At 38.1% G+C, this 20,864-nt stretch overlaps 5 protein-coding genes across 13 annotated transcripts; 2 read left to right on the forward strand and 3 right to left on the reverse strand.

Annotated features, from left to right (window-relative positions):
• Window positions 1–503: 503 nt before the first annotated feature.
• Lamp1 (lysosome-associated membrane glycoprotein 1) lies at window positions 504–4,785 on the reverse strand. Its single transcript, XM_011149337.3, has 5 exons — window positions 4,610–4,785; window positions 3,045–3,535; window positions 2,660–2,870; window positions 2,381–2,563; window positions 504–2,245 (listed from the first exon to the last, which is right to left on the reverse strand). The coding sequence occupies exons 1-5, from the start codon at window positions 4,656–4,658 to the stop codon at window positions 2,106–2,108; spliced, it is 1,074 nt and encodes a 357-aa protein (XP_011147639.1). The 5' UTR covers window positions 4,659–4,785; the 3' UTR covers window positions 504–2,105.
• A 690-nt stretch (window positions 4,786–5,475) lies between these two features.
• LOC105188064 (uncharacterized) lies at window positions 5,476–8,933 on the reverse strand. Of its 6 annotated transcripts, XM_025299082.1 has the most exons (7): window positions 8,233–8,634; window positions 7,846–8,136; window positions 7,584–7,692; window positions 7,350–7,437; window positions 7,090–7,274; window positions 6,679–7,000; window positions 5,476–6,520 (listed from the first exon to the last, which is right to left on the reverse strand). In XM_025299082.1, the coding sequence occupies exons 2-7, from the start codon at window positions 8,112–8,114 to the stop codon at window positions 5,988–5,990; spliced, it is 1,506 nt and encodes a 501-aa protein (XP_025154867.1). In that variant the 5' UTR covers window positions 8,115–8,136; window positions 8,233–8,634; the 3' UTR covers window positions 5,476–5,987. The 6 variants fall into 6 exon arrangements, with proteins under 6 accessions (XP_025154867.1, XP_011147610.1, XP_025154871.1 ...); XM_011149308.3 differs by lacking the exon at window positions 8,233–8,634 and adding an exon at window positions 8,795–8,933 and having other exon boundaries at window positions 7,090–7,437; XM_025299086.1 differs by lacking the exon at window positions 8,233–8,634 and adding an exon at window positions 8,641–8,707 and having other exon boundaries at window positions 7,090–7,437; window positions 7,937–8,136.
• On the forward strand, window positions 8,713–15,357 carry LOC105188065 (protein FAM122A). Of its 3 annotated transcripts, none has more exons than XM_011149311.3 (6): window positions 8,713–8,768; window positions 10,203–10,410; window positions 10,747–10,807; window positions 11,120–11,505; window positions 11,637–11,774; window positions 12,387–15,357. In XM_011149311.3, exons 2-6 carry the CDS (start codon window positions 10,307–10,309, stop codon window positions 12,610–12,612), a joined length of 915 nt encoding a protein of 304 aa, XP_011147613.1. In that variant the 5' UTR covers window positions 8,713–8,768; window positions 10,203–10,306; the 3' UTR covers window positions 12,613–15,357. The 3 variants fall into 3 exon arrangements, with proteins under 3 accessions (XP_011147613.1, XP_025154877.1, XP_025154879.1); XM_025299092.1 differs by lacking the exon at window positions 8,713–8,768 and adding an exon at window positions 9,610–10,126; XM_025299094.1 differs by lacking the exon at window positions 8,713–8,768 and adding an exon at window positions 9,610–9,796.
• A 2,510-nt stretch (window positions 15,358–17,867) lies between these two features.
• Window positions 17,868–18,601, forward strand: LOC112588680 (uncharacterized). The gene is made up of 2 exons (XM_025299356.1): window positions 17,868–18,024; window positions 18,093–18,601. Exons 1-2 carry the CDS (start codon window positions 17,868–17,870, stop codon window positions 18,260–18,262), a joined length of 327 nt encoding a protein of 108 aa, XP_025155141.1. The 3' UTR covers window positions 18,263–18,601.
• A 480-nt stretch (window positions 18,602–19,081) lies between these two features.
• Window positions 19,082–20,585, reverse strand: LOC105188063 (uncharacterized). 2 transcript variants are annotated; one of them, XM_025299099.1, is made up of 4 exons: window positions 20,230–20,585; window positions 20,044–20,145; window positions 19,547–19,957; window positions 19,082–19,431 (listed from the first exon to the last, which is right to left on the reverse strand). In XM_025299099.1, the coding sequence occupies exons 1-4, from the start codon at window positions 20,363–20,365 to the stop codon at window positions 19,184–19,186; spliced, it is 897 nt and encodes a 298-aa protein (XP_025154884.1). In that variant the 5' UTR covers window positions 20,366–20,585; the 3' UTR covers window positions 19,082–19,183. The 2 variants fall into 2 exon arrangements, with proteins under 2 accessions (XP_025154884.1, XP_011147606.2); XM_011149304.3 differs by having other exon boundaries at window positions 20,053–20,145; window positions 20,230–20,583.
• Window positions 20,586–20,864: the final 279 nt, after the last annotated feature.

Raw genomic sequence — 20,864 nt, forward strand, 5'->3', positions numbered from 1 at the left:
GCTACATTTTGTCATGTCCTTTGTAATCAAAATGAAATGAATATATAACCGAAAGAAGTAAAAGTGAAAATACGAGGAAAGAAATAAAATATAGAAAAAGGAATAGACAATTTAGAATGATTTTACCTGTAGAGCAATCCAGAGAGATACGTGGCCATATCTGCTCCTGTCATTAATCATATGTCAAGATGATAATACCATATGATACGTGATAACACTTTTATCTCGTATTTAGGAATATATTGTTTGATCAATACTGAACACACCTCCGTAAGGTAACATCATATGCGGCTTCGGGTGCTAAATAAAGCAGTTTAAAATTTGGAGTGAATACAAGTGAGAACTTGTTACTTTCAAGTGATTCTACATATTGGTTGATAATGCTAATACCATCATTTGTATTGCTATGTTATAGTTTGGCCTGAAATGATTTCTACAAAAAGGATATAAAGAAGAAATTGTGAAAACAATGTCAAAGAATGTGAAGATCTGACTGGACTGTGTATCTTTGAAATACGCCGCTTTATTATTCATAATACAGATTTTTCGCCCAGCCGCAATACGTGCTCTTAATCAAAAAGTAGTACTACTTTATGTCTTATGTACAGCACTTTGTTTAATTATTGATTTGTTTTACTCCGTTTCACTTTACTTTTTGCCCTTTCTCAACCATTACTCTTCTTTCAGTCTTGTCACTGATATAATTCACTTATGAAGCAGCACGGTGCACAACGCGGAATTTCTTAGACTCAGAGAAGTCCCGTTTGTTTACATTTTATACAAGATCGCCAGATCGTCTTTATCCTCTCGCAATCTCATAAAAGTGTCGGGAAAGAAAAGTGATCGGGTAAAGCAACAGCAGCAGCATAAACCACGAAATTAATGGTATTTCATACATGTTAAAAAAACGAGTGCTTTTATATATACGTATGTGTATGTGTGTGTGATGTGTGTGTAAGCAATAGCACTTTCACTATCTTTTCTTTTTAATCATTTCCTGTTAGACAGGGAATATTCATATACTATTATGGGGACAGGCTCTTGTTGAAATTTATATATTGACTATTATTATATGCGGGAGTTATAAGCTACCATTCACTACATTTGACGTCAACTAACGATATTATACTTAGTGAATCGTATCGTTTGTAATCTCTAATTCGGTATGCTTGCTCGAGTTGAGCGAAGCGCAAGTTTAAATTTAACGGATGAAGCTCGTGCTCCTTCATACTATTTCTGACGTACGCACGCACGCACGCACGCATGCACGCACGCACACTTAGGGCTATAAACGACTGCTATTACTTCACGGTACTTTTAGTAAAATAAAAATAAAAAAAGAATAAGGACTCGACTATGAAAGTAATTAAAGGAAACACACATCGGCGTATAATGTAAATAGCGATACGCATATCGCATCGCACTGATTACAGCTGAGAAACGATTGTTCCCTTCTTCTTAAAAAGAATAAAGAAAAATAAAAAACAAAAAACGGAGGGGGGGAACGCTATGAATCACCGTACCTGTTACAAGAAGCTGCGAATTCAGCAAATGCCTAAGGCATTAAATTTTTTAATTTTTTTTATTTATACTACGCGCGTATCGATCAAAACGAATATTCCTTGTCTTCGTTTTGTCAAATATATATATCGAAAAATCAGATAATCTTCGCTGTCGATCATAATCGAGCAGCAGCGCAGACATAACACAGATCCTCTACAACTTAACTAGAATTGAGGTTTATTATTAGAGAGAGAAAGTAAATCGCCTTCCTAAAATGGAGCACGTTACTTCGGAATTATCACCCTGTATCGACTTCGCGATATACGTATTAATAATTTTCTTTTTTCTTTCCTAATGTTGCCGCGCGCAATCGCGATAACTTTATAAATGTACGAACTATATTATATATATGTCTATATATATATAATATATATTTTTGTAACGTGTCACAGCCCTCATGGCTATAGAACACAAAGTACAACTACATAAACTCTTAAGAAGACAATTCAATCCCGTTAATGGAAAATTGCATAAAAATGAGTTTAACGATAAAAAAAGAATAAAGAAAGAAGAAAACCTTGTCGCGCGCACTTTCGTTTAGCTTACATGCTAAGATAACCACGGGCCTGGCTTCGTCTACGACCGACGAGGTACGCGATCAGTACAATTACTACCAAACCCGCCAGTGCACAACCTACTGTTATGGGAACGATGTCAGGTGTGTCAAATGCACAGTCCTTGGCTAAAGAAGAAAAAGAAAGAAAATTATAAATCAATTTCGTACGATAAATACTATCGCGACTGCATATATGTTTTAAAGGGAAAAGAACCAGGCACATTTAGCGTTAAATGGACAAAAGAAAGCAAGAATACCCACCTAAGCCAAAACTAGTACTGTTATCGCCCCTGAAGGCTTGCAGCTGCAAATTAGATACAGTCAGATAACCCACACATTCGTCCTCTATGTACAAGTTCAACTTTTGCTCCTTGAAACATCTATAAGAATTGCTCAATCCGATCTCATATTGCGGTGTCATGTGTATTAGTGCCATGGTCTTATCTGCAAAAAAAAAAAACGAAGATTTGGTCAGAGATACTAGGAAAAAGACATGAAGAAAGACCAAAGAGCAAATTTATTTATGAAAGAAGACCGTACTCCATTTATCAGCTGGGATTTCTTCCGGAGCGAGAGAGATCTCAAAATGATGAAGAGAGTAACGTTTAGTCGTATCATTTTTCATAAAATGCAGCGTGAAATTATCTTTCTGCGCATTCCACGACACTGTAAGATTCTGCTCAGTTTTACCACATATGCCCGATACAGTGCCGTTGCCGCTGCTGGGTATGTCCATCGTCTTGTGGATTGTCTAGGAACAAAGCAAATTTGAATAACAACATGTGACAATGCACTACTATGCATATTTCGATATAATATTATCAATTATGACAGTAACACAATATCACGACGAATATTAATGAATATTACTATTACGAATATTACTATTCACATATCTAGATATTTTGAGTTTAGAATTTCTTACCTTATTATTGACAGTATAATTAAAGCTAAATTGTGCAGCCATCTGGACAATAATGCACATTATGTTGTTTTCTTCAACTATCCATTTTTTAGTACTTGGCGGAGGAACCGGTGTTGTTGGCACTGATGTGGTGCTAGGAGGAATGATTGTAGTAGAGGTTGTAGTCGATGTAGTAGTATTCAGTGGTGTTGTAGTAGTAATTAGTTTTGTAGTTGGCTTTGTAATTGGGGCCTGTGTTACTACGCTAGGTTCTGAGGTAGAATCATATGATTTTTTATCCAAATCAGATGCCTTTGATTTTAAGTCTGCATTCAACTCAGATAATTTTGGAGGATTTGTGAGATGTTCATCTTGAATGGATGGCACATGTTCGCTGTTTGAAATGATTGGCACATCTTTATCTAATGACTGAGGACGTGTGATTAGCCTCTCTGGGGACAAGCTAGTAGGAACACTTGTGTCACTGGTACCATTAATCTTCTGGTCGCCAGCTGTCAAAAAAATCACATGTGCATAATTTTATTTCCATATCATATAAGATAACATGAGTGGGAATGTCAAGGTTATTATACATATTAATGAGTTTTAAAGACAAAGAAAATTATATCATTATCAAAAATCATTATGTTTTGTTTCCAAAATTGAAATACTTCTCTCTATATCTCTCTTTTGTCTCGAATGATTGTAAAGTATACATAATGTGTTTTTAATATTTTTGCAAATTACGTTAAAAACCGTATCTATATCGCTATATACTCTATAATGCTGTATGTTCTCCGTACTTGAATCAAGTCAAGTTACTCTATATAAAAGAAGAAATGTCAACCGCTAAACAAAGAAGAGCAAAGTTCAACATATGAAAAAAAAGACTCGAACTTCAACATTATGGAGGCAAAGGCAATCTTATATGTATGCATAGTCGTTCGAGATTAGTCATTTCGAATTCATTTCGCTCGGAGCATCGAGGACGGATCTTCAATCGTATGTTACACCGAACTTTTCAAGGAAAAGAGTCCTTATCATATATTTTAAGTAACACGATACGTGCGGTCTAGCGTTTCTTTCTCTCGTCATCCATGTCCCCGGCATTCGTTGCCACGCAATATCGTGCCTCGCGCATGATCTATCGCTTGGACATTAATCATCCGCATTGAATCAGTCGCAGCCAAGCGAGACGCGCGCGTGAAAGCCGAAAATTTTCCGCGACATTGTCGTTCGAAAGAAAAGCGGAACGGCTTCCATCCGCGCCTCATCATGGCGTCTTTGGGTGTTTCAGCTTGCGGAAACGCAATTAATTCCCAATAAATCGGGCAACATCGTCGACATGAGTTCGACGATCGTGCGGACGCGGGGTTGCTTTTTTCCCCGTTTCCCCAGATCTACCCGTGAGATCAACGACGATGACAGCAATGACATGAAATCGTTCATATCGTTCAGCGGGTGTACGCTTTACGAGTATGTGTGTGTGTGTGTGTGTGTGTGTGTGTATGTGTGTACGTATATATACACTCCGTAAGCACCAGCTGCCGCTTCTCGCGATGCTCTCGGCAAAGTCGAATTGTTACCTGACACGAATATCGCAGTCCAGCACAGAAGCAGCAAGGGCTTCAGCATGACGTCGTACGTTCGAGAAATTCGATAAGCGTGAAAATTACAATATTTTAGTACGATCCGATGAGCGTCGACCGATCCGCAGGAATGAAGATTCTACGAAGAACCAAGGACAGCGTCTCTGCTGCCATCTATTACAGCTGTGGCACTCATAGTGGGTGGGGATCGCGGCGGTACGTTAGGGTTCAAAATTAAAGTATACTATCTCGTCTTTCAATAAATTTTAAAGTTTTGCTTTCATCACGTAAATTCCTTTTTACGTTCACACTCGTGACGAGAAAATGCGAAAATCGACACGAGAGAAGTATGTACGGCTTATCATATTGGCGATACAGCAGAATGAAGTATTAAAACTTTAACTGAAGATTCAATTTCAAATATGACCGCGTAAGTAGGGTCCGTTCAATATTATAAATAGAAAAGAAGTCTATTTTTTTTGCTGAATTGCATTTTTTACTGTTAGAGAGAAATAAGTATATAAATTTGCATTGAGGATAAAAAGAGCGAAGTTTCAACGTTAGTTCAGCTAAAAAAAAAGAGACCTTAAGTTTATGCCTCTTCTTTGAATCTCCTAAATTGGTGCACACTGTATAAATAATATAAGTTACAGTAAAAGACAAGTATATTTTGTTTCATTTTAACTTATTACCACCAATATGTATCAGTGCAAATTTTCCGGAAAGAAAAACAAACTAAATATTTTAAAACGACGAATAGATTGGATAGATTGCTTCATTTAATATTAACTCATAATATCGAACAGATATTCTACTTTGTAACAAGCTTGTGACAGTTTAGGAATATTATTTATACACAGAAGTAAAATAATAAAAATAATGTGTTTATTTGCGATAGTTTGTAGCTAGCGATGAGGAAGCATTCGTGTGGAATATATATAGTATTCTTTCATGCAGTTATTCTGCTACATTTCTTTTTACAGAATCGTGTGTTGTACACCAAAACCAAAAAGCGCGCAATAAAAATGTTCGCTTCTTGCGTTACAGTTGAAAGATAACGAAACTTGGTACAACTTAGTTTAAAAAAAAGGACTTCAGCGGTGATCGGCTAGCAAAGTAACACGCGAAACATCTTATTCGCTACTATTTATCGTCTATCACATTTAACAAATAAGAACACACATATTTAATATAAATAACGAAATTCAATTATTGCTAGCGATGACGATAGACCTTCAACGATCTCGCAGCCGACTGTGTTGTAACAAACCCACGCACCAATGTACGCGCCCAAATATGTACACACAATTTCAACAGTACTAAAGCCGATAAAACACATTATTTACAATTACTTTTTTACAAACAGCCGAAGAATTCAAGGCACGAAAATGTAATGCGATACATCGTTAGTGTCTTCCATGACTTTGGACTGAAGAAGCTTGATTTCAAGTCTTAATTTCTCCTTTTCCATCTCCTGCTTACTTATTTCGTTCGAATAACAATTGATCTGTAACTTTAATTTGTCCTTCTTCATTTTCAGCATCTCGGTCTCGTGGAACAGCTTCCCTCTCTCGGCACGCAACACTGCCAGCTGTTCCTGAAGTAGCTGGTGACTCGCCTCGTCCGACAACATTATCTCAGGCATATCATCCACAGCACTCGTCTTCATCATGGAGATTGGCTGAGTCGTGTTTGTCTCGCTCTCGGCTCCACTTTCCGGCTCTGTTTCCACGGATGTGCCCTCTTTCACAATCCAGATCCTCGAATCAGCCTCATTGAAGCCACCAGGCGACTTTGGTGACTGCGGTAACGTCAAAGGATCGTTCTGCGACTTGTCACTCGGCGGTGATACGGATGATGCCTTCGAAACTTTCTCAATGGTAGGTGCGATCGTTTCTATATCTAGAACTATATATCTATATCTAGAAACTATTTATATCTAGAACTATATGTAGAGATATATATCGACGACATCAACAAAAAATACCGCAACCTGCTGTGTATCTTGGCATTTTCATTATTATAAGAGTGTTAATGTTATATGCGAGGTAAAACACCAAACTTACCACGCGGTTTCGGCGATTGGCTCTCGTCCACTGTGTGCGTCAGATGATTGCTGCAATAACTGTTAAATTCTCTCCCGTCGACAAACACAGAACCATCCGCATTGACGATAGACTCGACTATCACTGACGGATCGCCATCCTCCATTACCAATTCACCCACTATTTCCCCGTTAGCAGCGATAATATCACCCTCGTTGTTCGCTCGCAGCAATTCACCTTCGTTTGTATCGATCTCAGCCGCCACTTCCTCTTGCGTCAATTGATCGCCATAAGAATCCTCTCCGTCGTTTCCTTCGCTCGCATCCAACTCTGTTGACAATCCCTGATAGGGTAAATATTGAAAATGTATAATTCAGTTTTATGACAATTATATGACAAATAAGTAAATCGGTATATCAATTGGAGCCTTACATCTTGACCCCAGGCAGATTCTTGTTCTTTTTTAATTCTTTTTATGGTTTGCGCTATCTCGTCCTCGGATTCAGGATATATTCTTTTACTATTATCCCTACCTTGCATCTTCTCGATATCGTGTATTTTTTTGTACAACTGATATGCCCGTTCCGGCGTAATGTCTCTCTTTTGCTTGTTAGCTGCTGCCAAATTAAACAAATCCTTAGATCGTAGTACTTTATTGGTACGCAACCGCACATACTCCTTCAGTCTCTTACGATCGATGTGCAACTGCATAAGATCTTGTACCTCTTGCTTTATTTCACCACACAGCTTCCTTTCTTGTGGAAGATTCTTAAAGAGTTCCTATTTCATAAAATGCAGCAAAGGAATTTAGTGTTATATTGAATAGCATAAGAAATCAAAATGTTCAGTCTTGTAAGATATTTATATTATATAGTATATAATTATGTCAAACAGCAGATCAAATAAAACTGCCAGTATTTGTATACCTCTGAAATTTCATGATTATGCTCATTATTAACACTAGTGACTTCTAACTTTGTGCCATCTTTAGATGCTCTGAGCATAATATGAGCTGGACAATTGGTTCGTATAGATCTGTGATATATCAATAAGTACAAAATTATAATATTACATCATGGAAAATATATATCTCTACAAATGAATTATTAATATTACTCTAGTTGTAGTTATTAGTAATAATATTAATAATTTATTAAATTTAGTGCAATATAGAAGTTTAAAACTAACTGGGATTGTCTTCTTCCAGCACCACGTGGCAGAAACTTCTGACCGCCATAGATACATGCATATTTGACAGAATAATACTTCAATCTCTCACTGATTGGCCGAGCTGTCTTCATATGAGCCCCACTGACCGTTCTGCTGTCTCGCCTCCAGTAGTGAACTAGGCTGCATTTCGAAAATCTCTCCAGCTTCTGCTCCAACTCCTCGTAGCTGTTAAACATCTCTCCCAGACGGAACGACACATCGTCGTTGTCTCCAGTGCTCACGTCCATTATAAAAATAGCGTTTAACAATCTGCGCAATAACAATCAAGCGTATAGATTAAATAATTGTTGATTAACTTCAAGGAAACATTCTTTTTTGTCACGTGAACGCGAGCCGTGGCTTTACCATCGTCGTCGTATTCACACAACTTCCGCGTATCCCTCGAGACAAGTGTAAATTTAAATTGAAAATTTCTTCAACAAATTTCAGGCTTAACGAGTCTGTACAACTGCAACTCGCAATACGTCAGAAAGGAGGTTAGCACGACGGATGTGCATCAGCACAATCAAGAGGCCCGACACGACGACCGTGGAAACATCGTCGTCGTCGTGGTCACTCGATCAATGCCTATGCCGATGTGATCGGAAGAAACATGATGACACACGGCGTCGACGAACGGCAGCATCGTTCACTGGGTGCCGTTAGGTGGTTAGAGGTTATGTTCACGCTCGGTGTGTTGATGATTGGCGTGGCAGAAGCCACAGCGAGATCCGGGAACCGTGAATACAGACAGACCGAATTTCTCGGACGAACCGTGTGAGCAGAGACAGCGGGCGGTCGAACGGATCCCTTTCCACTCGCCGTGATTTGTGATCTGAAGTTTTTTCGCCCCCGAGGATGACTCTACCGCGGCGATTCGCACATCGGAAGACCGCACAAACGTACGTATGTTACGTAGCTTACGTACCGCGGCGATCTCGCTGCGTAAACAGGACAAAGTGACGGTATTCGTCGCCGTGGGGCTTTCTCACGGTTGGCGCCCGCCGCGCGAATTTTTCCATCGAAATCGCCGCGTTTGCCGAGCAACGAGGGAGCTCGAGAGATATTCTGATGATATTTCTGACTACAAAAAATCGAGACATGTATCAAACGCCTCGATGGTGTTCTCGAAGCTCTGTGTTACTCGGCTTTGAATTAGCGCCGATCGCGGGAAACTTTCTGCATCCGCGAAATTGCTGCGGTTCGTCGTTGCGAGAGGATCGATAATGCACGTTGTATGCATCCTCTCGATTAAAACAAGCTGTAAATAATATTATAAGCAAAGGGTAGCGTGCAAATTTGAATAATATGAATATAATATTCACAGAAAATATAATGCGCATCGTTCGATGATCTTGTAATTTCGGTGCGAACGACCAATCACGTGGCATCCAGCGTAGACAGTTTTCAAACCATTTCTACACTTTCGCGCACGGGTGTCCCAATACGGTGCGCTTAATTCAAGAATACCGGAAGTATTATTAACGTCTTCTGTACACGCGATAAAGACTGATCTACATAGATTTACCCTTTGTAGCTACATTCTGTAAATATCTGATAATTTTTCTATTTTCCTCTCTTTTTTACCAAGTGTCTCAACCTCCGTCATTCTCAGTACAAACGATGCAACTTGTGCACTTTAATGCAGCTACAAAGAGCAGACATGTAATTTGAATCGAATCGAACTTCGATTATATAACTTTAATTACAATTTTTAATTAACTTCAATCATGAGTGTCTATTGTGTAACATTTCCCGACGAAACGAAGCTCTTGCAGAAATATCGTGCAGCATTGTAAACTGAACACGAAACTTGCGGCAAATTGTGACGCTCGTTTGGCGATTCGCTGATGGGAATGCAGTTTAACTTTGAACGCGCCCCCACGCGGCTGGCTGCACGAGCACGGCGTCCAGAGGACTGACTGGTGATGTTCGTATTATCGATAGCAGCGAGGACTCGCCCGCTCCGCCAAGCTCTTTCGGAATCGCTTTGCTCATCCAGCTCTGCTGCGTAAAACTCGTCGGATTGATCGCGTCGATCTCTCATGCTCCCTCGCTCGCTGCTCGAGTGCGAAGCTCAGGTTACGATTCCGCAGGTCTATCTCCGCTCACTTGCTCATCGTAGATTGCGATAGTCGTCAGCCTGGGGAACAAGGTCCCCGATGATCGCTACGGCTGTGACGATCGAGTAGCGACGTGGTGGTTGTAGCTCGGCGGATCCTCGCGAGAACTTGAACGACAAATAGTCGTTGACGAGGAGGTAGAATTGAACGCGATCACGAGGACTACGACGACGACGGCGACGTTGACGTCGTCGCGCATTTTGTGGTTGTCAGGTATTCCCGCGGTATCCACGCTACGGGATCTCCCATGTGCCTATTTCACGTGGACGTTGTGCATACACGCCTTAGACACGAGGTCGCGGGACGTTCCGGTAATCATGGACGTTGATTGTCCGATGCTCAGTCTGAAACGATCCAGCAGCGCGCCGATGATCAACCAGATGAGCGCAGCCATGTCCACACCGTCTACTTCCTCATCCAGGTATGTATACTGACTCTGTCTACTTTGTCTGCATGCGTGTTCAGCATGCGAGGATGTACATTATACTCCAGAGGATAGCCTGTAATGCAGAAAGAAGATGTGTTACTAGATTGGGGTTTCTGTTGAGACTTCTTCGCAGTACAACCTGGTAAATACTGTGCCATTGTAGTGATAATCATCAGGATGGCTCATCATCAGAATAGCTTGATTATTCTTACGAGTGGATAATAGAGACATTGCCCGCTCGAATAATTTGATAATCTAAAAGTAAAACTTAATTGTGACACAGAAAGGAACTTCTTTTTATATATATATATATAAATGTTTTTCTTGTAGGGATGCAGTATCCTGTAACATATTTTCTAATCCACCTCGTACACGACGCTTCAGCACCAGTGTAAGATCATATTCTTCTTTATCTTATATTTTATTACTTATCAATCCATCAGTATGGTTGTATAATATGGATTAGTTATTATCACAGAGTTTCTTCTATTATATCAATGAATATGAATACAAGTTTTATGTTTCCTGTGATTAGATGTAGTAAATTCAAATTGATCTTAAAATTAATAATTAATTAAAATATAAAAAATATGATAAATGACAAATAGTTTATTTCTCATGTGCAATATGTAATTTTCTAATCAGAAATAAGTGGGGTTTCATTCATATGTGAGTTTTTACCTTTGTCTCTTTTTATTTTTAGAGCTTTAGTAATGTTCCTAGATTGACACCACGCATAAGTCAATTGCGACAGGAAGAATCAGTGGACATCGCCGGCCGGGAGGCGGCACACGAAAAGGAGCTTCACAGTGCCATGCAGATATCGCAGTCATGGGAGGATCTGACTCTGGAGGCTGAGGGATTGTCATTCAAGGACTCAGAGTCTCCCACACAGCAACTTAATAAACCCATCACGAAGAGGCCATTAGACCCCCTGAGTCTGAACTTGTCTATTACTGGCTCACCATTGTGTTCCTCACCATCGCCTACAAGATCTGGACTTGGTCAAAAGTGTTATTCTCCAAGCATTCATATGATGGTTAACTGGAAGAGCAGTCCAAGCCCTACGAGAAAATCTTTTGCCACGAGGTATAACTTACTCCAGATTCTCATTTTCTCTGAAAATTTAGATTCTTTGCGACGATTGGCATTGTACCAAAATTTGTATTCTTCTCTTCTCTTGCTTTCACATTATATTAATTTACTGAACATGTATATAGACGCAGCTTGAGTCCTATTGCGATAAGGCCGAGCTGCCTGGGATCAGTCAAGAGGAAATTCGAGCTGGACGAGACTGGCAGCCATTTACAACCACCTGCGAAACGTACTTCCGGTTTACTCACATCGGCTACGTCCAGGTAACTTCTCTCGACGATTTTAAGATCCATTTTATTACGATCTGTAGTACCACTTGATTAAGCGTTCACTAATAGAAATATTTTCTTTGGTATAAAAGCAGCATATACAGGGTGTCTCAGAACTTCGGGACACGGGCTCTGTAGGGACATAGAGCTAAGTGAGAGGAACAAAAGAGTCCTGTACCATAATGTGAAAATCGTAATAGTTTTTTTAGTAATAACAGCGCAAGGTTAGGCGTTTTCCACGCCCAGCGCGGACTATAGACGCTCCGCGGCAAGCTGTGTGCGTAGGGGCTGAGCGATAACGTGTCTCGCGCTGACTGTCGCGATGGCAACTTGGCACTTTGACGCCGCACGACAGTCAGCGCGAGCCGCGTTACCGCTCAGCCCCCACGCATACAGCTTGCCACGGAGCGTCTATAGGCCGCGATGGGCATGGAAAACGCCAAACTTTACACAGTTATTACTAAAAATCTATTACGATTTTCACATTGTGGTAGAGGACATTTTTGTTCCTCTCACTTAGCTCTATGTCCCTACGGAGCCCGTGTCCCAAAGTTCTGAGACATCCTGTATAAACTGAATATATATAAAACATAATTTCCGCCACAGGATAGATACGCTGACGAGCCCGCTTCCAAGCATCAGCTCCGTCGGCACCCCCGAGTCGTTATCGGGCGCGGATTCGCCTAATTTTTCCTTCCGGCCTGTCGACAGCCCGTCGCCAATCAGAGCCGGCTTGAGCACCGACGACTCTCCGCCATTGGACGCGAGTAATCAAACCAAAATGCTGGATCAAGCTCAAGTCGATCAGATTTGCCAAGACAATCAGAGATGAACGTGAAGAAGAATCTCGTCGGACGTGCGAACGCCCAGATACGACATGTCATACCAATCCTCGGCGAGCCGACGTGGGGAGGTAATAGTATCTGCACCACGGTGTTTGCTGTTGGGGAAAGAGGACGGTGCTTGTTCCTGCTACGTTGGCATGAGCGTCATGATTGTGATGCGACCACGTGGATTTCGTTCAGGACGTTTGGTAGTGCGACGTAGTAACGGTCGGAAGAGAAGAAGACGGTCACTTGTGATACTTTTTTTCGATGAAACGTCAATCTAAACTCGATCGCCAGCGAAAGCGACAGCGTCGGCCTTTGTCTCCGTCTCTTCTTTCTTTGCGACCATCTCCGCGATGCACGATTCACGCCAAGCTACACATATCGGCGGAAAGACGCTTTATGTGCGCTCCTCACAGTCGTATAATCGCTCCGTTGAATTTAATGAAATATCTCAATGAAATGTTCGCGTTCTCTCCGGCTTTAGAATGAATTGTCCTCGATTACCTCTTCATTTTTTTTCTTCGTTTCTTTTCCATTTGTAGAGAGATGTTTCGTATGTATGGGCTAATGTATATGTGATTGTGTCCCCCCCCCCCACTTCTCGTTCATGTCAACCGTTCCATGTCTTTGATCCTCCCCCGTTCGACGAGTTCTCACGTTGCCCTTGTTATCTATTTTTAACATTTAGCAAATAATGTTTCATCTCGAACATTGAGAGTGTTGTTCTCGATGCGACGTCTTCTAATGAGCGTATTTTGTAGTCAGAGCTGTATCTGTATAGACGATCGAAGTAGTGCGTTGATCGCGCGCGCGTCTCCCTTCTGTTGTCGCGCTTAATCCGTTAGCCTGTTCATGCGCGGAAACGACGAATTTTCATTACAATGCATCAAGGAAGAAGCATTGTATACGTTTGTCCTCGGTGTCTGCTGAACGAGAATTAATCGCGACTGCGCCGTAATATTGTACATACATAATTTAACTAAGTCCCGCCCTTCTTTCTCCCTCGAGCGATTCGATATCTTTAATCCCTTTTTCATTATTATATTATTGCTACCGATACATCGGCTCGAGTCTCGGCTAACCGTTCTGCCTATCGAGAGACATCTCTGGTGTACGCATGATTCGATAGTCGGATTCTCCCTCGAGCCCTGTTGATATCACTGCATATAACAAGTCGCATTCCAACAGAGATCCGTGTCTCGTGCGAAATATCAGAGATGTTTCGCTTGTTTGATGGATATACGATAGACATACGATGGTGCATTTTGCCGGCAATTGTTAATCAGGTTCGAGTTCTAGCTTGTATCGTGTGCGTTAGCGACGTAGGTACTCACACAACATACATACACGTATATCCGACGCCGTTATAATATGAAAATTAAGAATCTGAATTGTAAGAATTGTCTTACATATTAAAACACACACACACACACACACGTACTCGACAACAATTATAATATATAAACATGTTTATTCTAGATTTTTTCTGGATATAAATATCATGTATGAATAACTTTCTCCCTCCTCAGTCGGCCTCTCCGACGCTTTCTTTACGAACGATAATGTTACATAGATCCCGTAAGATGTGCTCTTTACTTAAAAACCAAAGGATAAGTATTAAGTTAACATTAATTTTCCATTGCGGTTAATACTAACATCATATTCTCTTTTCTATTCCTTCTAGTTTATGACGTAAAAAAAGAAACCACATACATACATACACACACACACACACACACACACATACCATACACACTGCGTGTGCGTCACACGCGCGACCATCGTCCAATTTGTTGTGTTCTTACGTTTTTCCAACAAATATATGCATAAATTATATATGTATATATATATATCTAAAAACTACAGCGAAACATTACGAAATGTGTATGATTTTTCCAGTCGAACACATTCCGTGAAGATTCTGCACGATTATATGATCGGGCATTACTTTTGGAATATATATTTATATAGGCATATATAAATAAAAATACATATAGAAATAGAACGTTTATATATACGTCTATATGAAGTTACAGTTCCAGGAGTAACTTGACTGACGACGCTACGAATTTTGATTGTGCCAGAAAATATATATTGTTGCGCAGGCGAGATTAACATTAGATCTCCCGTAGGCGTTGTAGGATGTATATTTCAGAGACTTCCGCTCGCCCGTTAAATAAAATTATCGCAGATCATGTTATCTTTCATTTTATGTAAGCATTGTAGTTGCAGAATTTTTCGTTTTTTGATAATATCCGCACTTGGATTACGCTTGAATGTAAATTGTTCCGGTCGACTGTCGAAGATCTTAACGTCATTTCTAAGATTCACGAGAGTTTTTCCTCACTTAGTATATACGGATATCGTTACACACAATTCAAAGAATGCATATTTTTCATAGGAAACCAATGATCTGTGGATATATGTGAATGCGAAACATTATCTGTAGGTTGATCCCCCTTTTTTCATAGATTTTTGGTCTGATTCGATATATGTAGTCGTAGAGTACGCGATTTTAACAGGAAAGTAGATTCTTCGAGATGTACATTATGCTTCCTACAGTTAAGACTGAAACTAATATTGCGTAAGGCGTATATATCAAACCTAGAACAATCTCTTTCTCACACATACACGTACAAGCGTACATTGAATCTATACGCGCGTCTATGCATCTTAAATATTTTTTTCTGTAAGGATATTTACGCGAGAGAGAGGAATAAAGTGTGCCAACGCAATTTTAAAGTAAACGTAATCGTTTACGGTCGTCCAATACGACGATCTCTTTTTTTTTATAATTTTAAGTATACGGAACACTGATTGGGAATCTAGAAATTTATTTATATTATTTATGTATATGACGAATAAAAAGGAATTGTAAAGTAATATTTATTATTTGTTGCACGTGTGTTGTAAGTTTAAGTTTTCATTGTGAAAAATATCGTTATGTATTTCCCAATGCACACAATGGTTTTCTAAAATGAAAGTGTTTTGTAGAAAGAAAAATAAATTACTTCCAAATGAGAATATATATAGATATTTGTAGCGAGTTTTTAATCGTATTGAATACCGATTAATTAAATAAATATTTCTTATTTTATCTTAGTTTATATTTCTTATTTTAATGTTTTTAAGAAATATCCAACAGTCTTCAGTCTAATAAAAAGTAAATGTCGTTTCCAATTAATTTTGTTACTTGAGAACAAGTAGAAAACATCATAGAAAAAAATACATAATTAAGTACATATTTCAATTTTTACATTGCTAAATTACATGCGTTACAAACATATAGACTGAAAATGTTTACATTTTTCAAAAAATATAAATTTTTTCACGCATTTCCGATAGTCGCAAAAAGTCAGGCGAGATGCCATTTTCTTTGTCTTGACAAATACTATCGAATGCAACTCTAAAAGTTCATAAAAAACGCCTGGTTTAGATTTTCATTAATTTTATGGAGTCATAAAAATGAAAATCTAAACCAAGCGCTTTTTGTGAACTTTTAGAATTGCATTCGGTAGTGCTCGTCGAGACGAAGAAAATGAAATCACACCCGACTTTCTACAATCACCGGAAGTATCTGAAAAAATTGCTTAAATTTTTGAAAGTGGAGCTCTAAGTTTCTAGCACTTCCGGTAGTCGTGGAAAGTCGGGCGAGGTATCACTTTTCTTGTTTTGAAGAGTACTACCGAATACAATTCTAAAATTTTACAAAAAACGTCTGGTTTAGATTTTCATTAATTTCATGAAGTCATAAAAATGAAAATCTAAACCAGGCACTTTTTGTGAACTTTTAGAATTGCATTCGGTAGTGCTCGTCGAGACGAAGAAAATGACATCTCGCCCGATTTTCTACGACCACCGGAAATGCCTGAAAAAATGCTTACATTTTTGAAAATAGAGCTCTAAGTTTCGAATACTTCCGGTGATCGTAGAAAGTCGGACGAGGTGTCATTTTTTTTTGTTTTGACAAGTGCTATCGAATGCAATTTTAAAAGTTCATAAAAACGCCTCGTTTAGATTTTTATTTTTATAACCACATGAAATTAATGACCCGACTTTCTGCGATCACCAGAAGTGCTCGAAACTTAGAACATCATTTTAAAAAAATTTAAGAATTTTTTTAGGCACTTCCGGTGGTCGTAAAAAATCGGACGAGGTGTCATTGGGTGCGTTCACGACACTCAACAGTTGCGCATCCGTTGAGTGAGCGCTAACTATTGGTCTGTTCTTTGTAGCTGCACTATTGAACTGGTACAATAAGTTAAAGTGAGACAAATATAGGTTTTCTCATTCTAGCTCATTGCACCAGTTTAGCAGTGCAGCTACAAAGAATAGACCATACGTACTCTGAACGCCTTTTTTCTCTCTACTGATCAGAGATGCGCGATTGGGTTGCGCATAAAAACAGTTCAAATCCTTGTTCTTTGCCCGTACGAAAGCATTTTTATTATTATCTGTGATATATCGCGATATATCGTGAATATCTATAATTGTGTAATAATACTATTCTGCAGATCAACAATAATTTTGTGTATAACGCAATGGATTTGGAGGACATAGTTTTATTTGCTGCTTTAGATAATGACCTAAATATGGATTTAATTAGACTTGTGACAAAAGAATTAGACCATTGCCTACTTATTTATATATATATGGAACGCGGAAAAAGAGCCCGAAATGCAAATTATTATGAAGAAATAATACTGCGTTATACAAATGATTTATTTAAGGAACATTTTCGGATGTCACGGACAAGTTTTGAAGTAAGTACAATTTAAAATAAATAAAATTATGTAGACTCCTCTCCTTCTCCCCTCTTTCTTTCTCCTTCTCTCTCTCTCTCTCTCTTTCTCTTTAAGTCTCTCCAAAATTTGTCTGAAAATAATGCCTCTAAAACAGGAAATATATTGTGTATATGTGTGTATATATTGTTTTAAGGTATTAACGAACATAATTGGAAATGCAATGGAACACCATGAAGCTGTACCTTTGTCGAAAAAAATATTATTTTCAATATGGATTTTGGCAAAACCAGAAAGTTTTTTATCAGTAGGAGATAGGTTAAACTTTTCGAAAAGTACTGGGCATAACATTTTCGTTAATATCATCACAGTGTTAGCAAATCTAATGCCACAATTTATCAAATAGCCTAATGATGCAAATTATGAAACAGTCTCTAGTGTATATATATATATATATATATAAATTGCATTTAACCAGTAGTATTTGTATTTTCTTCATATTACAAACACATTCAATGCATTACTCTTACCTTTACTATTTTCAGATTTTTGAAATTAAGTCTAATGGATTTCCTGGTGTAATAGGAGTTATTGATGGATGCCACATACCATGTAAACAATCAGTTGGTAATTTTTATAACAGAAAAGGTTTCCACTCAATAATTCTTCAAGGTATAATGATTGCTAATGCTTAATTACTCGACGTTAACATTAAATAAAGATTGTTAAAATGTTTCCAGGCATATGTGATCATACAATGAGATTTACAGACGTATTTATTGGAATGTCAGGACATATGCACGACGCTCGCGTCTTTCGTAATAGTCAAATATTTCATCGTTTGTTCAATCAGCCGCTATATTATCACATTATAGGTGATTCAGCCTATCCCATAGACATAGTAATATAGGGATAGAGCATAGAGTTGCGGGGGGATAACCATTGCGGGACGGTGCGACGAGGTAAACTGTGCCTAAGGCCCAGTTCCACAACTTGCTTTAAACGGAGTTTAAAGCTAAACCGATGGTTAAAAGCAATAGTATAAGCGCATATACTATTATCTAATACTATATAAGTCTAATTGGTGGTTGTGCCGTGTGTAAGTATTTGATACATACATAGATGTGTATGAAGTTGTGAGTGAAATTATGAAAAAAAAGACACATGCATAACCTCTGCAAAATACTGTCAGTATAAATAGTTCTTATCATTTTGTTACATTTACTATTTGCCAATGACAGCCAAATCGTTGCATCACACGCTCTGAATATGCGCACTATTGTAGCCAATGAAACTTAGGCACAGTCGTCCCCCACATTACAGCACAACCCTCGCCTATCTTACGAGCTTATGCTCTGTCCCTATATTCCTTAGTTGTCCTTAGTCTATGGCTTATCCTCTCTTACCAAATGTGGACACCTTATAGAGGTAATGGCCATTTGAGTAGGAAACAAACAGGGTATAACAGAAAATTAAGTTCCATCAGATCCACAATAGAGATCGTTTGTATTAAAAGGTAAATTTAGAAGACTTAAATATCTGAATATTACAAATTTTGATTTAGGCCAGGAAATTATTGGTGCAGCATGTATATTATATAACTTTATCATTGATCAAAACGAAGTTAACGAAGAATTAATTGATATTGTAGACCTAAATGTAATAGATTATGATGATAGGGATATCGTGCAAGATAGAAATGTACAAGTTATATTAAAAAGAAACACTATTTGTGATGTACCTTTTGAAATGTATTTGTTACATAAATTAACAGTAAAATATATAATATATTACAAAAAGATATTTAAGTATTTGATCCCAGCCCATTTTCTTACCTTTGATTATTTCTCTTCTTTAATAGCGCTTCCAATAACTCGTTCCTATTTTGCTGAATAGCATTTGCAGTATTTATACTTTTTACTAATTCTTGTAATACATTTATACGTTTTTTTTCTAATTGTATCTGTTTTTTCCTTAGCGAATATAATCCTTTATGTTTAATTGATTTATTTTTACTTGGTGTATGTAAAATGTTGCTTGTTTCACTAGATGAACCATCTTGGCTTCCCACTGGTTGTGCTAATGATATAGAATCATCAAATTCTCATATCAAGCATAATTGAAAATGAAGTAGATAAAGATGAACGTGAGTTAATAAGATAAGAATTATTTAAAAAGAATTGTTGGTGCTTACTGTTAGAGGATAAGGAATCAAAATTTTCTGTAGCATGACGTTTCTCTTCAAATATATCCTTTTGTATTTCATTCAACGAAGAGAGCGTAGATCCGATATTAATAGTACAATCATCTTGAAATATCTCTTCAAATGAATCAAAATATTCCCAGCTTATATGTTCTCTGTCCGTTATACTTTTTTTATTATCTTTTATTATCCGGTATATCTTCTTCATATTCCGCATTTTTCTGTCAAGACAGTCTTCAGATACATTTTTGTATCCTTTTTGCTCAAATTTCTCACGTATGTTTGACCATAACTTCTTTTTTTTAATCTTTGGATCACGAAAAGCTCTCTTACGCTCTTGATATAATGAAAGTAATAATTTCGTTTTTTGTCCAGTCCACGAAAATTCATCTGCTACCGGTCCTAGAAATTACATTCAATAAAAAGGTATTAAAACATGTTTGTAAATATATATGTACAATTATAACCATAACGTAATTGAACTTAACCTAACATACGTGTATTATTCACTGCATCTATAAAAGCTGATACGTCCGAAATCTCGAGCGAATGGAGATTTGTATCCAAATATTGTTGGAAATATTGTGAGTCTGCAGAACAGCATAAAATTATCGATATTATATAGTAAACATTAAAGTATTTCACATTCATATTTAACGCATTTAATTACATACCAGTAGATAATAGTTGATGCACATCAAATGTCTCGGCTATAACATATTCTACACCGTCTCTTACATAACTTTTATTATATGTCTCTAAATAATTATTTACGCTTTTTTTACATATATGAATCACGGGCAATGCCATATTGGATCAGAAACTGATGGACATAAGTAGCGAAGAATTTTTATGATCCAAAAAATGATGACCACTCACTCAACATGTTGTAAGTGAGCGCTCCGCTCAGTAGCGTTCACGAAAAAATCACTCAACAGTTCCGCAACTATTGAGTGTCGTGAACGCACTCATTTTCTTCGTCTCGACGAGCACTATCGAATGCAGTTCTAAAAGTTCACAAAAAGCACTGTATTTAGATTTAGAAGGCTCGTCTACATTGGCTGCGTTCCGATATTCACTGCCAGCACTGAAAATCTATAATATACGTGACGCATACTATGTATTTTCAGTACTGGCAGTGAATACCGGAACGCAGCCATTAGCTGTAAGAGTAAAGGCTCGTCTACATTAGCTGTAAGAATAAGGCTGTAAGGTTGCAAGACATGAAATGAAATATTTTCATTCGCTGACAGCTTACGTTACAGCCTTACAGCCTTACTTTTACAGCTATTGTAGACGAGCCTTTATG

The sequence above is a fragment of the Harpegnathos saltator genome, unplaced genomic scaffold (assembly GCF_003227715.2).
Source record: "Harpegnathos saltator strain DR-91 unplaced genomic scaffold, Hsal_v8.6 scaffold103, whole genome shotgun sequence".
Classification (NCBI taxonomy): domain Eukaryota; kingdom Metazoa; phylum Arthropoda; class Insecta; order Hymenoptera; family Formicidae; genus Harpegnathos; species Harpegnathos saltator.

Excerpts from the sequence above, each read along its gene's own strand:
- Lamp1 (XM_011149337.3), bottom strand. The coding sequence starts at position 4,658 with ATGCTGAAGCCCTTGCTGCTTCTGTGCTGGACTGCGATATTCGTGTCA. Across the intron at positions 3,536-4,609 it reads GACTGCGATATTCGTGTCAG|CTGGCGACCAGAAGATTAAT; the intron begins GTAACAATTCGA and ends TTTTTTTGACAG. Across the intron at positions 2,564-2,659 it reads AATCCCAGCTGATAAATGGA|ATAAGACCATGGCACTAATA; the intron begins GTACGGTCTTCT and ends TTTTTTTTGCAG.
- LOC105188064 (XM_011149308.3), bottom strand. The coding sequence starts at position 8,114 with ATGGACGTGAGCACTGGAGACAACGACGATGTGTCGTTCCGTCTGGGA. Across the intron at positions 7,693-7,845 it reads GCTGGAAGAAGACAATCCCA|ATCTATACGAACCAATTGTC; the intron begins GTTAGTTTTAAA and ends GATATATCACAG. Across the intron at positions 7,438-7,583 it reads ATAATCATGAAATTTCAGAG|GAACTCTTTAAGAATCTTCC; the intron begins GTATACAAATAC and ends TTTATGAAATAG.
- LOC105188065 (XM_011149311.3), top strand. The coding sequence starts at position 10,307 with ATGGACGTTGATTGTCCGATGCTCAGTCTGAAACGATCCAGCAGCGCG. Across the intron at positions 10,808-11,119 it reads CACGACGCTTCAGCACCAGT|AGCTTTAGTAATGTTCCTAG; the intron begins GTAAGATCATAT and ends TTTTATTTTTAG. Across the intron at positions 11,775-12,386 it reads CTCACATCGGCTACGTCCAG|GATAGATACGCTGACGAGCC; the intron begins GTAACTTCTCTC and ends TTTCCGCCACAG.
- LOC105188063 (XM_025299099.1), bottom strand. The coding sequence starts at position 20,365 with ATGGCATTGCCCGTGATTCATATATGTAAAAAAAGCGTAAATAATTAT. Across the intron at positions 19,958-20,043 it reads GAATAATACACGTATGTTAG|GACCGGTAGCAGATGAATTT; the intron begins GTTAAGTTCAAT and ends TGTAATTTCTAG. Across the intron at positions 19,432-19,546 it reads TGATTCCTTATCCTCTAACA|CACAACCAGTGGGAAGCCAA; the intron begins GTAAGCACCAAC and ends CTATATCATTAG.
- LOC112588680 (XM_025299356.1), top strand. The coding sequence starts at position 17,868 with ATGCATTACTCTTACCTTTACTATTTTCAGATTTTTGAAATTAAGTCT. Across the intron at positions 18,025-18,092 it reads CCACTCAATAATTCTTCAAG|GCATATGTGATCATACAATG; the intron begins GTATAATGATTG and ends AAATGTTTCCAG.